Source organism: Physeter macrocephalus, chromosome 10 (assembly GCF_002837175.3).
Source record: "Physeter macrocephalus isolate SW-GA chromosome 10, ASM283717v5, whole genome shotgun sequence".
NCBI classification, from domain to species: domain Eukaryota; kingdom Metazoa; phylum Chordata; class Mammalia; order Artiodactyla; family Physeteridae; genus Physeter; species Physeter macrocephalus.
Window position 1 is genome coordinate 27,665,512 of NC_041223.1, and position 15,791 is coordinate 27,681,302.

Sequence of the window (15,791 nt, forward strand, 5' to 3'; positions counted from 1 at the left end):
TTAAAATATAGTGACAAAGTATTGAAAACACTAGTTATTCACTAAGTAATTCTTGAAAGGCTGTTGGGCTGTGTTATAGACTCACATTTTGCAAGTGAAGAATATAATTCGTATCTGTTGTTTCTGACGAGGTGGCTGAACTAACATTAATTTTCACCATGCTATAAATGCAATGAGGTCACTTGTATGTCTCCAAGAATCTTTCTTCTTCTTTGTTTTATTTAAACTGTGTGCTATTTGGTAGCCGTTGAAATGTATAGACATTGTTCTGTGGTCTTCAGACGTTGTACTTTAGTCTTAAAGGACTTCCCAGTCCACCAGAAGATCTCATTGCCCCTCTCTCATGGCAATACCATGACCCATGAAAGGCTGGAACAATTTTTTTCAATCCTAACTTCTCAGAGCAATTCAGATTTATAAAGCTGATGAACACCTAAAAGGATTTTGCTTAGACCTTTGAGGATAATTCAAGGGTTGTGAGAGCTTGATGGCTTTACCCACAGGCAGTTTTCTTTCAAGCCCTTCAGGCTTTCAGGAGTCAACATTTAATTCATGATTGAGTCAGACCTCCAGCCCTTCCAGCCAGAAGTGAAACTACCTTTGCTGTCTGGGAAGTCTCCCATCATTAGCACTTTGATGCCTCAGAGATCCTAGCTGTGGACAAATAGCAGTAGTTAAGCAGAACAGTCTTGGCCCCAAACATTGGATGCTTATTGGGTAGAGAAAAGCATGTACCAAAGAAAAAAATACCTTGTTACGGATAAAAACAAAAATTAACACTCCAGGAGGGAAGGGTGAGAGCTGATCCTTGGCCAACAGATTAAATGAGAGGGATATGTCATCATACGATCCAAAACCTATATTTTCTCACCGGTTTTGTTTTTGTCTTTTTAGTGCCTCTTTCTGTATTTGATCTATTGGCTGCCTTTTCACTTCTTTTCAATTAAATATTTAGGCAAATACCTACTGCCAGAAAACGACTCACAAATCATTTATACTCCAGAGCTGCACTGTGGAATTCAGCTGAGCACTTGAAAATGTGGCAAATGAGACTGACGGATCAAATTTGAAATTTAATTTTCTTTTAGGCAATTTTTAATTGTGACAAAAAACATGTAACAAAATATACCATCTTCACTGTTTTTAAGTGTGCAGTTCAGTAGTATTAAGTGTATTCACATTGTTGTGCAGCCAATCTCTAGAACTTTTAAAATCTTGCAAAACTGAAACTATACCCACTAAACAACAACCTTCCATCCTCCTCCCCCAGCTCCTGGCAACCACCATTTTACTTTCTGTTCCTATGAATTTGACTACATTAGATACCTCATACAGTATTTGTCTTTTTGTGACTGGCTTATTTCACTTAGCATAAGGTCCTTAAGGTCTGTCCTTCCACGTTGTAGTATGTGACAGGATTTCTGTTCTTTTTAAGGCTAATAATACTCCGTTGTGTGTGTGTGTCTATACATATATATTTCTGTATGTGTATATATACACACACATACATGTATACATGTATAGATGCACCACATTTTGTTAATCTGTTCATCTGTTGATGGACATTTGAGTTGCTTCTTCCTTTTGGCTATTGTGAATAGCACTGCTACAAACATGGGCGTGCAGATATCTCTTCAAGATCCTGCCTTCAGTTCTTATGGATATATACCCAATTGTTGGATCTTATGGTAATTTTATTTTTAATTTTTTGAATAACTGCTATACTGTTTTCCAAAGTGACAATACCATTTTACTTACATTCCAACCAACAGGGTACAAGGTCTTCCAGTTTCTTCACATCCTCACCAATACTTGTTTTTTCATTTTGTTGTTTTTGTTTGTTTGTTTTTTAAATAGTAGCCTGATAGGTGTGAGATGATACCTCATTATGGTTTTGTTTTTGTTTTTGTTTTTTTTGCGGTACGCGGGCCTCTCACTGCTGTGGCCTCTCCCGTTGCGGAGCACAGGCTCCGGACGCACAGGCTCAGCGGCCATGGCCCACGGGCCCAGCCGCTCCGCGGTATGTGGGATCCTCCCGGACCGGGGCACGAACCCGTGTCCCCTGCATCGGCAGGCGGACTCTCAACCACTGTGCCACCAGGGAAGCCCCCTGATTATGGTTTTGATTTGCATTTCTCTAATCATCAGTGATGTTAAGCATCTTTCTATAAGTTTGTTGGCCATTTGTATATCATCTTTGGAGAAATATCTAATCAAGTCTTTTGCCCATTTTTTAATCTTTAGTTTTTTTAATCTTATTTTTAATTTTTGTTGTTGGAGTTATTTATACGTTATGGATATTAATCCCTTATCAGATATATGATTTGCAAATATTTTCTCTCATTCTGTAGGTCGCCTTCTTACTCTGTTGATTCTATCCTTTGATGCACAGGAGTTTTTAAGTTTGAAGTCCCATTTGTTTATTTTTGCTTTCATTGCATTTGCTTTTGGTGTCATATCCAAGAAATTATTACCAAATCCAGTATCATGATGCTTTTCATTTTCTTCTGGGAATTTTATAATTTGAAGTCTTACATTTAGGTCTTTAATCATTTTGAGTTCATTTTTGTATATGGTGTAAGGTAAGGGTCCACCTACATTCTTTTGCCTGTGGATATCCAGTTTCCCAGCACTATTTGTTGAAAAGACTGTCTTTTCCCCATGGAATGGTGTTGGCACTCTTGTCAAGGATCCTTTGACCATATACACAAGGGTTTATTTCTGGATGCTCTGTTCTGTTTCATTGGTCTATATGTCTGTCTTTATGCCAGTACCATACTGTTTTGATTACCATAGATTTGTAGTATGTTCTGAAACCAGGGTGTGTGAGACCTCCAACTTTGTTCTTCTTTTTCAAGATTGTTTATTCAGGGTCCCTTGAGGTTCCATATGAGTTTAGGATGGAGTTTTCTATTTCTGCAAAAAATGATATTGGCTTTTGATAGGGATTGCATTGATTCTGTAGATTGTTTGGGATAGTATTGACATCTTAGTAATAACAAGTTTTCCATTCTGTGAACTTAAGATGTCTTCCCATTTATTTGTGTCTTCTTTAATCTCTTTCAGCAATGCCTTCTAATTTTCACTGTAGAAGTCTCCCACCTCCTTGGTTAAGTTTATTCCTAAGTATTTTATTCTTTTTTTGATGCTGTTGTAAATGGGATTGTTTTCTTAATTTCCTTTTCAATTTTATTAAATTTTCATTAATTTAGATCTAAATTCAACTGCCTGCTATTGAGCACTTGAAATATGTTTTGTGAGACTAAACTTAACATTTAATTTTAATTAATTTAGGTCTAAATTCAAATAGCCAAATGTGGCTAGTGGCTACCATTTTGGACAGTGTAGATGCAGAACATTTCTATCATCACTGTTCTCTTTTACAGTGCTGCCTTTGAATATCTGTTTATATTGTCTCTCTTGTGGGTTATTTGTATTCTAAACCTAACTCTAGTTGTAAAACTAAAGTCTTTGTCCTGCGGGTAAGTGGCCTAGACCACTGACATGGGCTTGCTGTGTGTTCCACCTTAGCTTTGTGGAACGTGTTAACAGGAAAGATTATTGTACAGACCACTGGCTGTTAACTCAGATCAGGATGAGAATCGGGAGCATCTTTACATGTGTGGAACTCAAATAGGTGATTGGGTCCAAGACCAGTGGAAAGACATTTGAAAGAACTAAGAGGGTAAAAGCATCTATCTACCTGCCTGGGAGGGTGTTATGTCAAATATTGAGCATTTTTCCAAACTGCTCCTCCCTGTTCCCCCTACTCCCTAAAAGTGATTAAAGGGAGGTCAGTTTTAAGAAAGAAAGAATTGGTTCAGTGGCACTTTAACAAAAAGAAGACTCTGAGGACTATACACTTTCATGTCGATTTATTCCCAGATGCCTGTCTTATCAAGGCGTAGATGATGACATTAGTCTTCAGATCCTCCACATGACAAATTACCTTTCCTGACTTATTTTCCCATTCAGGTCTCTCCTTGATCTGACTTTAGCCAAAGTAAAATGTTTTGAGAAAAAGAAAGAAAAGCAACTCAAAGTGCTTAACCCCAACCTCCCTCGGGAAGGGCCCTGTACCTTCCACTCTGGGGACTTGATCTGCCAGAGGCATAATTGCCATCCTGTACACCTATCAAGAGGGTTCCATATCGTGGCTGCTGCTTCTGCTACCCAAGCACTGCAGCTGTGTTCTCCAGTACCCTGCCTCCTGCCTTCTACTACCAGAGACGGGGACAAAGGGTGGTCATGCAGCTGCAAGTGATATAGAGGTGGCACACACCCTGTAAAGCTCTCTCCTGCCTCATCCTTCATTTGTTTTATTTAGAAATTCTGGGGAGACACTGAGTATTATTTGACACTGAGATGTTTTTCCCCCACCTATAGCCCAGTCCATCAACTAGGATGCTACTAAGGAAAATAGAAGCAACTAGAAGAGATGCTGAAGGGAACAAAAGGGGAGGGAAGAAAGAAGGGAGGTGATGCTTGAGCCAGGCAGAAAAGGAAAGAAAAGAAGGTACACGCCAGCTTATTGGCCCTGAGGCTAGGTGTTGTTCTGCCCCTTCCCTAGCACCCTCAGTCTGCTTTCCTGCAAGGATCCCACAGAGTGAAGGACTGACAGGCATCCACACAGGTCCTTCCAGCCAGCATCTGTTCCCATCCCAGAACATTGTTGGCCGTGTTTCAGATGCTTGGAATGAGTACTTTCTCCCTTGCCCTGTACCTTGTCGTTTTGTTTGTTTCTGTTTGTGTTTTGGTTTGGGGGGTTTTATTGTTTGTTTGTTTTTGTCTTCGTTGACTTGAGACTATCAGAACACTTCTGGATTTCCTTTTGCCCATTTCTACCTAGGAAAGGTGTCATCATCTCTCTGGCTGAATTCCTAGTATGCAGTCATAGGAGGGCTGAGGTTTTGGCCCAACCTCAGAGATTTCCATTTCATCCCTAATGAGGAAGACTAAAAGTAGCTGAAATTCCTCACCTTGAACCTGACTTTTCCTTCAAGGGCAAGAGGACACTAAGTGAGGAAGGACTTGTGTGTATAACATCAGTATAAAGAAAAAAAAATGAATTAATGTCTGACATAGCAGACATGAAATTTAAAAAAAATAAACAGCTATAGTGTGTTCCAGGGTAAAAAAAAAAAAAAAAACTGCTTAAGAATTAAAAGAGATAAAGGTAAGGGGGATAAGCTGAAAGTGACCTTTATTTTGACATTTGTGTGGGCTAAACCAGACTGTGAGAAATTTTGCTCCGGGTAGTTTTAGATACAAAGTATAGGTGCTTTCTAAAAGTGTGTTTCTGTTTTGTTTTTTTTTTACAAATGTTAGTCCAGATCACACATCCAGAACCTTCTTATTAGTGTCAGATTGTGTTAATTCAATTATAATGTTCAGTTGTAACCTAATAAAGGCCTTTTGTTGGGGTGGAATGGATATACATGGCAAAGGTTGGAAATTTTCCCAAAAGCCATTCAATGGATTGCAGCTCCACAGTTGAATACTGTGAATGTGATTGTCCCGCTCATGGAAAAATCTAATTATTGTGTTCCTCTGAACTTAGGGCTATAAAAGAGAGAGGGAGAGAGAAAACTTACCCTTCCACCTCATACCCGGCATCCGAAGGGCTCTATCTCCATCTCATCCCAAAGCCAGATCACCAGCTTCCTCCCGACTTTGGTAAGTGAAATGTAAGAGGCTGGCAGGGTTGTTCCATGTTGGAGAATTAAGAGCCTCTGTCCTCTGATAAGAGCGTCTGTCCTCTGAGAAGAAACTGTTCTCCCCACACTCTTAGGCCTTCCCTTGGGGAGTAATATTTTTCCTCAAAGGACAGAAAAAAGAAACCTGGAATGAGCCTCTAAAGTGAGTACTTCTGCATTTGCCACATAAAAGACACATTCACACAGCTAAATATCTTCCTTTCTCTTCCGTATTGGTGTTCCAAGACTATTACATGGTAGAGGTATGGGGAAAGGAAGGTTCTGGCAAGCCTGTTCTCATGTGCCCCTCTCTCTTTACTTTGTTTGTTTGTTGCCCAGGCTCCCATCCAAGTCCTTTCCCCATTTGCCTGGCACCCCCAGACCAGCATCCTCCATGCCTCCTGGACCAGTCAAACCTGCCCCTGCTCAGGTCCGGCCCCCCTCGCCCGGCAACATCCGCCCCGTCAAGAGAGAAGTCAGAGTGGAACCTGAGAGAAAAGACCCTGAGAAGGAACCTCAGAAAGTTGCCAGTGAGCCCTCACTAAAGGGCAGGGCACTTTTGGTGAAGGTAGAAGAAGCCACAGTCGAAGAGGGGACACCTGTCGAACCAGAGGTTGCTCCTGGTAGGAATCCACTGACTCGTGGTGGAGTGTGGGTTGCTTGCTCTCTTTATTCACTCTTCCTTTTTCTCCTGCACTGCTTTGACTTAGCTTTTTCTTTCTTTCTTTTTTTTTTCCCCTTATTGGGCACTTGGAAATTTTACTCTAAGGCTAATCTGGGGAACTTTGCTTGCATATAATTTTCCTACATATAAAGAAAGAATCATCCATCCTACAGCCTATTGTCAGAGCCACAGTGTATTAATTCAGGCGTGGTTTATGAGTCCTTTCACTGACCGAGTCCAATAATTTGACAAAATGTGGTATTCAGAGCACCTGCATCTGAATCATTTTATTATTTATCCTATTGCTGTGTAACAAATTATTCCAAAACTTGGCAGCTTAATAACAACAACAAACAGTTATTATATCACACAGAGTCTTGGGTCAGGAATTTGGGAGCAGCTTAGCTGGGTTGCTAGAGGATGGCTCACGCACAGGGCTGTCGGCGGGTGGCCTTCGTTTCATGACACGTGAACCTCTCCATAGGGCTGTTGGATGTCCTCACAGTCTGTCCACTCTGCTGGCTTCCTGCAGAGTGAGTGAGCTGGGGGAGAGAATCACGAGGAGCCCACAGTATCTTTTATGCCCAGTCTCAGAAGTCACACACGCAGAAATCACGATTTCTTTTCTTTTCTTTTATTTATTCATTTATTTTTGGCTGCTTTGGGTCTTCGTTGCTACCCGCGGGCTTCCTCTAGTTGAGGTGAGCGGGGGCTACTCTTCATTGCAGCACGCGGACTTCTCATTGCAGTGGCTTCTCTTGTTGCGGAGCTCGGGCTCTAGGCGCGCGGGCTTCAGTAGTTGTGGCACACGGGCTCAGTAGTTGTGGCTCGCAGGCTCTAGAGCGCAGGTTCAGCAGAGGCTGGGCTTCAGTAGTTGTGGCACGCGGGCTCAGTAGTTGTGGCTCACAGGCTCTAGAGCTCAGACTCAGTAGTTGTGGCACAGGGGCTTAGTTGCTCCGCGGCAAGTGGGATCCTCCCGGACCAGGGACTGCACCCATGTCCCCTGCACTGGCAGGCAGATTCCCAACCGCTGTGCCACCAGGGAAGTCCCAGAAGTCACGATTTCTGTCATACTATTCGTTAGAAGCAAGTCACTAGCTTCAGCTCACACTCAAGTTGGGGGGATTAGCCTGCATCTTTTAAAGGGAGGATTTTCGAAGAATTTAGGGAAATATTTTTAAACCACATCTATAATGTTTCAAACTGTAGAGCCCTGCCCCTACCTCAGACCTATTGAATCAGAATACATGGTGGATCCAAGGACTCTGAAGGATACTAAGCTCACCTGTTGACTCTTGTGCAGGATTGCCAGATAAAATAGAGTGGCAGTTATCCTGTGTGTACTGGAGTTTGGGGACCACTGGCTTAGCGTATGTGATTGACAGAGGTCAGAATTTTTTCCAGAAGACCCAGTGGATCTCATCTCTACCAGGTTAACCAGATGCTGTTTAGAAGTTTAAAATCACCTGGAACTAGAAATTCAATGTTATCTTGTTGAAAATTGTCTTCATTCAAGAGTTTTCTCTTTAAGACTTAATCTGAATATAGAGGGTTGGGGGCAAAGAAAGAATAGTGACTCAAGACAAATGATAGTATAGTAAGGGAATGGAAGAGTCCAATACTTGTTTGCATGGAAAGAGGGAGAAGAGAAAGGCCAAAAAGTGTCCTGAGGGCAAAGAAAAATCTGCGGGAGCAGCAGGAGAAATGTAGATCTTGAAAGGAGGGTCTGGAGTGGTCAGGTGCCAGGGATCACACCTCACCATGGTGCCTACGGCGGGGGGGCACCAGCCCCCTAGGTCCTTTTCCTGAATCCAGGTAAGGTCAGAGAACTACTCTCATCTTGTACGTTGGCATCAGAACTGGCAGTGGAGACCTGCAATGTCTAAGGAGCACAGGTGCCGTCTCCCAAAGAGGCTGTTGGTTCCTCCCTCCTCAGACCTGGAGACAGCTCTGGGTAGACATAAGAGATCTCTTCCTTGGTCTCTGCCAGCCTGAGTCCGGGCTTGTGGTATGGACACTGGGCATGGTCACAGAAAGGGTTGAGTCCTCTAGTGATGAATGGTCACTAAAGAGAAGGAATTTTTTTTTTAACGTAGTGAAAGGCAAATGGAAGATCTCATCTTCTTTTTTCCTGGGGTATAACTTCCCACAGAACCTAACGTGAGGCTCTATACTTAGTACACATTCGATATATGTTGTTAACTGATTTAACTTGTATAAAAAATAAGGCTTGGTGACAGAGTGTCAGCTTCGGATGTCTCACTTAACACACGCGGCTTTTTGTTATCTGTTGCCCGGTTACAGATAGAATACAGTGAAACCGTGAGAACGCGCAGTAATAAACATTCCCTTTTCTTTTATAGCGATGAATTCGAGGCCTGGGGTGCGGGGGATGCTAGTTTCTGTGTTGTTCTTTGGCTTTTGTTTCCAATTGGTCTTCTCCTTGTACTTGTTGGTACAGCTGCTCCGGAGGCAGCCTCAGCACCAGCCTCCGCTCCAGCCTCCACCCCGGCCCCGTCATCCACTGTGACTGCCAGTGCTTCTCTGAAGACCTCTGCGGGCACCACTGACCCGGAAGAGGCCACGAGGCTGCTAGCTGAGAAGAGGCGGCTGGCCCGAGAGCAGAGAGAGAAGGAGGAAAGGGAGAAGAGGGAGACGGAAGAGCTCGAAAGGTAAAGGAGTGACACTGCTCAGTGACACCCTAGTGACACCTCGGATTAAGTCTTTAGTCAGAGAGAAGAGGTAATAGTAGTGTTGAAGGTGAATCTATTTAGCTGCTTCAGAATTAGTCTCCCCTGGTGTTCCCCGGAGCACTAAGCGACTTTTTTAGGCCACGTTTTCTTATTATAATGACAGTGCAACAAAATTGATGGAGAAGGAGAAAGTTTTAAAGTTTTAAAGGAAAAAAAATCATCCATATTCTTACCAGATTTCAATAATTGTGTACATTTTGGGTCACCCTTTCCAGTCTCTGAACAGTGTGTGGGTGTATATACATGCATAAATATATACATACACACATAGATTTGCATAATTGTAACCACAGCAGAGGTACAGTTGTGCAGTCTTAATTTTTTATTTAACATATCTCTCATCTCCATGTTTCCTCATTATCTTTCTAATTATCTTAAAGCTGCATAATAACAGCCCATGTTTTCTTCCTTCCAGATAGTATTCCTCTCAGAGGGTAGCTGCGTGAGACAGTTAAGTGCCCCATGACTGCCTGCCACACAGTATGCCAGGGGCAGTTTGCTTAGTTGGCCCCCTTCTGGAGCTAGTAAGGCTAATGTCAATGTAATTGTTCTTCAAATAAGCAGAGCTGCCTCTCGGGAAAGGACGGCAGCCCCAGTGCTGGGCCGCCATCTTGGACATGCCCTACCCTCGGTCCCAGCAGGGAGCTTACATGGTCCATCTTGTCCCTGTACTGAAACAGAACATTATAACCTTTATTTACTTACAGAGATTTGGAGGGGAGTGTTAAATTCGTTACTAAAAAGTCACATTATATTGGATTAAACAAATCTCAGCCTTTAAAGATAGTTATATTGCAGATCCTTAAGAGAAAAACAACAAGCTCTCCTCAGAATATGAGCGGATACATTCTGCTTCTGTTTCCCACGAGGCAGCGGGAGGCTGGGAAGGGGAGGAGGAAGGAGAGAGGGTGGCTTCACCGGCATCAGTGGATGCCGTTGGCCAGACCTCCCAGCAAACTGTTCTCGCGGTAACTACAGACTCGATCGCGCCTTGCCAAGGAAGTCCCCTCACGTATCTTTGTCTTGTTTTGTCTTTTTCCAGACAAAAGCGAGAAGAATTGGCCCAAAGGGTGGCTGAAGAGAGAACCCGCCGCGAGGAGGAGGCCCGCCAGCTGGAGGCTCAGCAAGCCAGGGAGAGGGAAGAGCAGCTGCGGCGGCAGGAGGAGGAGCGGGTCCGGCGCGAGCGGGAGGAGATGGAGCGCATCCAGAAACAGGTAGGGGGCGTCCGGGTCCCGCCCGGGGAAGCAGGTCGGTGCAGCCCTGGCTCAAGATGGTGCAAGGGGCAGCCCAGATGAGACGAGGAAGCTGTTGAGCGTGTGCTTAGGAGTGCTCGTCTCCCCTCTGCGCGCTCGTGGTCCTCGCGTTCTCCGCCCTCGGGCTCCCCGGGACTTTGGGGCAGCGGGGCAAAGCCAGCCTGTTTGTAAGAAGCAGACGGCGACTTCCCGTTTTCAGAAAGAAGAAGAAGCTCGTGTTCGGGAAGAAGCAGAGAGGGTCCGGCAGGAACGAGAGAAGCATTTCCAGAGAGAAGAGCAGGAGCGCCTGGAGAGGAAGAAGGTAGTTGCATCTGCCCCCGCAGCCTGGCGCCCTCGCTGCTCTTAATTCTGCCTAGATTGAAGCCGGCTAAAGACCAAGAGACTAGCTCACTGCCATCAGAAAACAAGTGTCCTGCCATTCCAGGTTAACTAAAGTAGCTCTCGGTATTAATGTTCTCCTCCAAAGAAATCGCTCTTGGTGTTTCAGGCTTCACCAAAAACAGTTGCTTCCAATTCATGCGGCTTACGCCAATTTCCACTTCTTTGAGTAACTCCAGTTAAGACAAAGACAATTGTATTTTCCCCAAATAATAGACATGTTTCAACGCCCTGCTATTTGCTTAGTGAGTGAAATGCGCCAGGCTAGCTTTCTTTCCATATCTGATCTGTTTGCTTAATTCTGCCTTTTTTGTAGCGACTTGAGGAGATAATGAAAAGAACCAGAAGAACAGAAGCTTCAGATAAGGTATTGAGATCGCCTTTTTTTTAAACTATTCTTAATGGATTTTTTTATACTTTCATTTGTAATTTTAACATTAAAAAGTTTTTTTCTTTGTTAGAAAACTGTTGATCAGAGAAATGGCGATATAACCAAGGGAGCGCTCATTAGAGGAACAGGTATTTATTTCAGTGAACTCAAATCAATTCAAATATAGAATTTTTTAATTTATTCTTTGGAGGTCAAGATAAACATTGATTTAAAATAAAAATACTCATTGAGTCACAGAAGCTTAGGTGTTTCTCACCTAGTCCACAAATAATCCCCTTTATCTAAAAACCTCTAGTATTTCTAGCAGATTTTTTTCACATTTGTTTATACTCTAATGGAGTATTTAATATCTTAAGTCATTTTATATCATATATATGTCTCTATATCTATGTGTATGTATGCCTTTATAGATATGTATACACACGTATTTGTGTATATACACACACGATTAGAAGAATTTTCTTTGAGTTTATAAAATTAAATTTCATTTGTCATTTACTATCTGCTAAAGGAATGTGTGTTTATATTTGCTATTAAGGACGTTAAATTTAAACATTTTTGACAACTTGTACTTACGGCATGTCTCAGAAAAGGACTTAAATGTTATTTCTTTTAGTTCTGACTTCAGAATAGAGTTAAAATTTGAAATTTGTTGAAATTTCATTAGAAAGTTGTTCATATGCCATAGGCTTTGGACAAAGATGATTAATTTCTTGGTGATTTTAAACCAAATTCGGTGTATATAAAAGTAAAATTTATCTTAGTGTTTTAGTACTCACACTCAACTAATATTTATTAAATGCCTTCTTTGTGTCAGATACATCTGCATCCATTTTCTTGTTTAATTTCCATTGCAGGCCTGTGAGATAGGAGATGCTTTATCCTGGAGTCAGCAGGCATTTTCAGAAAACTTTTGTGTGCCAGGCCCTTTTGTAGGTGCTAGGATTCAGTGTGAACAGGTCAGCCGAGGTCCCTACCCTCGAGGAGGACTCAGACTGAGTGACCGGCCCAGCTCGCACAGCTGGAGTCCAAGTCACCAGCTTGTAATTTGGCTCCTTCCATGATTCCACGTGGTCTTCATGATTGTACATACAGGTGGTTGGTCGATAATTCATTATTCAGTCTTCCTCTTTCCTCATCTGCAGTATCAATATGAAAAGAAAGGACCAGAGAGATACCTCAGTTTCTGTTACTGTTTATTATAGACTGGAGTAAAGATCAAATGAAATGATTTATGTGAAAGAACATTCTCTGTTCTGGGGTTTTCAAATGTAAAATATTGGTATTTGGGGATTTGGTCTTACTTCAGTAGAGGCTATCCGAGTTCCTCTATGTCATAATCCCTCAGTGTGGGGCTTTTCATTCTCTTTTAAAGATGCCCTAATTATATTTGTTTGGAGAATAGCCTAATGGTTGCATATGAACCCCACTGCATTTTTAACAGGTTGCCTCCAAGAATGTTGTAATACATGTAGGCTTAAAGCAGGCATGGCACCCAGTAAGTCATCAGAATGAGCATTTTAGAATGTAAATTGCACCAACCCAGGATTATTTGAGGAGCTGATGCTGTAGTTTGTACATGGCCGGCCTCCTTGTTGGTTTTTTGTTTTTCCATCTGTCTTCTTCCTGCTATTCCCCTATCAATTCTTTCGATTATTCTTTGTACCTCAATCCGAGAATGAACAATGGCCAGAAGGAAGGTGAAACTTGTCAGTCATCACACCTGTGTTTATCAACTCTCATAATAAATTTGGTTTGAGTTAATAGTGCTAAAACGAGGCCTGAGGATTATCTAACACATGTTCCTCTTCTCCTGGTCCCACATTTGGTTGAGGACTGAATGGTATCACCAGTGCTCCAAAGAGAATTCTAGGCTGGGCAGGCAGGTGAGTTTGCAGACCGATCAGAAGTCTTCTCAGCAGATTCCTATTACCAGCTTTGCAAATTTTGGCAGCTTTTAAGTTATTAGTCTCTTCTTAAGACTTTACGTAAACCTGGCCCAGATTTTAAAGTCAGTCATCAATATTGTTTGCTCACGCTAGACTCCAGTGGGGAATATTGAATGACTAGGTAGCACAGTTAGGTACTATTCACTGGCCTTCCATGCATAAAATCCCTACCATTCTTAAGTGGGACTAAAACTGAGTTTTCCAAAATATTTTTCATCACTTAGGGTATTTCATGGTGATTTGCTCCAAATCCTTCAGTAATAATTTGTTCAGCATCGGCCTGACCAAATCAACTTACTGTCATCTTCATCAATTGCTTTGGTTTCAGTATTAACATACTTTTTTGTCAATTTGGTGCAAGCAAAAATAATCACAGCACTGATTTCCACCCTTACAATGTGCTGGGCAGTGTTCTAAGTACTTTGCATGTGTTAACACATTTAATTCTCACAGTAGCCTATGAGTTAGGTACTATTACTATCCATGAGGAAACTGAGGCACAGAGCGTTTGTGGCTTGCCCAGGGTCACACAGCTGGTAAGTAGCAGAGCCAGGACATAAATCCAGGCATTCTGGCTCCTGGGGTTTGGGTTTGATAGTAGAGTAGTAGTAACCCTTTGTTCCATCTTCTTTGCCATGACCAGCGGTATCTGCACTTCCAAATATGACAAACTCTCCAGGACAAGGAGAACCAGCAGCCAGCCCCCATGTGGTTACCTCACACCAATCAGAAGTGACTGTGGAGAGGTGAGTTAGACAACAGCGGCCTTTCTTACTGACGCACATTGGAGCAAAGCACGACTGTTTTTGCCCCACCAATCCCACCAGAATTTTCTGGGGCCAGACAGAATTTGAGTTTTAACATGAAGATTTATTTAGGTTCATTAATGTTTGGTAGAGCTAGTCATTCTGTAATCTGAGAAAAGGAAAATGTCTTTTTTTCTTGAATCTCTAAACATGATGGTGAGGTTTTTGTGTGGCTATTAACAAAAATTACAGGGAATAATTTGTTACTTTCCTTTGTATGTATTTGGCATGATCCTGGACCATCTTCACACCCTTTGATGATATACAGCAGCTGTATTTTCACTGTATATAATATTATAGTGAGTCACAGGTTTGTTCCTTAGTAAAAGTAATTTAGATGCCAATATTTCTTTTACTAGTAGTAGAGCTTCTTATTGAGGAAACAAATGGTTGCTAACAATAGTTAAGAATTAAGAAGTGTGGGTTAAAGAAAGATTGCCTTTCTGTTCCCTTGCATTTATACTGACAGCATTGTAAGAGTGCTCTCAAAAATGAAAATTAAGGGTAATCATAGCCTGTGCCTAAAAATCCAGTCATAGAGAACTTGTAGAAATATTTATAATAATGTTCAAATTTTTCAGCTGCAACTTTTTAATTATCCGAATTTACTGAATTATGAGTTCTGTGTCTAATGCCAGAGTCTTTGCTACCATAAGAGAATTGAAGCTCCTCAAATTAACTTTTTTAATAGATAGAAAAATGTCTTTTAAGATCTAAGATCTTTTTTTCTTCCAGTTTTACTGAGATATAATTGACATACAGCACTGTATGAGTTTAAGGTATATGGCATAATGATTTGATATACATAAATTTTTTTCTTAATCTAAAAACACATACTATACAACATTTTATATTGTTGGAAGCCATGAAAAGACAAGTTGTCCTAAGATGGACATCCTAAGATGTCTATAAGTCATAAGGTATCTATGTATATCTTTCTGGGACAGTAAAAATTTTTTTATTTTGCCCACTATAATACCAAAGAAAACAATTTTCCTAAGAGAGGTTTTAATAAGCATTTGATTATGTTTAATAAATTTATTGTCATAATTACCTGAGATATATTAAGTGATATTTCATTTTTTTAGTTAGAGTTTGATTTTCAAATAAAATCCTCATTTCCAACTACTATAATTTATGGCATGTAATTCATTGATGTCAGAGATTTTTAGAAAAGGATAAAAAGTACCACAGAGAACCCCACTATTATAACGAGGGATAGGTTTTTTTAAGCCACTGATAATTCTCTCTGAGGAATAAAATTAGCTTATCCTTTAGCTGACTCTCTTCAGTGGTAAAATCAAGTGATTAATCATGTATAAGAACCTGAAACGTATCTTCAAGAGTCTTGCATCCAACTTCAACCTCCAGAGAGTAGCCAAAGAAGGGGAATTTAAAAGCCGGTACTTGTATCTTAAGAGGACACACAGATCCATAAACCGTAACCCCAACAACTTCAGCTTCAGTTTTATAGTTTCTGCTGGTCACGGTGTCCTCTGAACATGTCCTCTGGTCATCCAGAGCATAGGGCATGATTATTCCTCTAATTGCTAACAAGTAAGAATGGGTGGGGTGGTTGGGTAAGAGTGGGAGGGGAAACGAGGTCAGCTGTTGATTCAAGCCTGGGGTTGGCGTTGCCATTACAGCTTGTCAGCACACGCAGGCCTGGAAGGTGACGGGAGCTGACGTGGTCAAGGAACAAGGGCTTCGAAGATGCATTTCTTTTGCCAAAACTTCTACCTAAAAATCTCTCTGGGGGCTTCCCTGGTGGCACAGTGGTTGAGAGTCCGCCTGCCGATGCAGGGGACGCGGGTTCGTGCCCCGGTCCAGGAAGATCCCACATGCCGCGGAGCGGCTGGGCCCGTGAGCCGTGGCCGCTGAGCCTGCGCGTTCAGAGCAAA

The 15,791-nt window shown here is 41.8% G+C and overlaps 1 protein-coding gene across 4 annotated transcripts in view; it reads left to right on the forward strand.

The window, feature by feature from the left end:
* The window catches only part of MAP7 (microtubule associated protein 7), a 178,393-nt gene that overhangs the window by 156,890 nt on the left and 5,712 nt on the right, over positions 1-15,791 (forward strand). For all 4 annotated transcript variants that reach the window (XM_028494406.2, XM_028494407.2, XM_028494408.2 and 1 more), the window contains 8 exons: positions 5,561-5,676; positions 6,036-6,319; positions 8,822-9,032; positions 10,156-10,327; positions 10,566-10,667; positions 11,061-11,111; positions 11,206-11,263; positions 13,728-13,830. In XM_028494406.2, the coding sequence (XP_028350207.1) occupies positions 5,561-5,676; positions 6,036-6,319; positions 8,822-9,032; positions 10,156-10,327; positions 10,566-10,667; positions 11,061-11,111; positions 11,206-11,263; positions 13,728-13,830 (1,097 nt within the window). The remainder of the gene's footprint in view (positions 1-5,560; positions 5,677-6,035; positions 6,320-8,821; positions 9,033-10,155; positions 10,328-10,565; positions 10,668-11,060; positions 11,112-11,205; positions 11,264-13,727; positions 13,831-15,791) is intronic.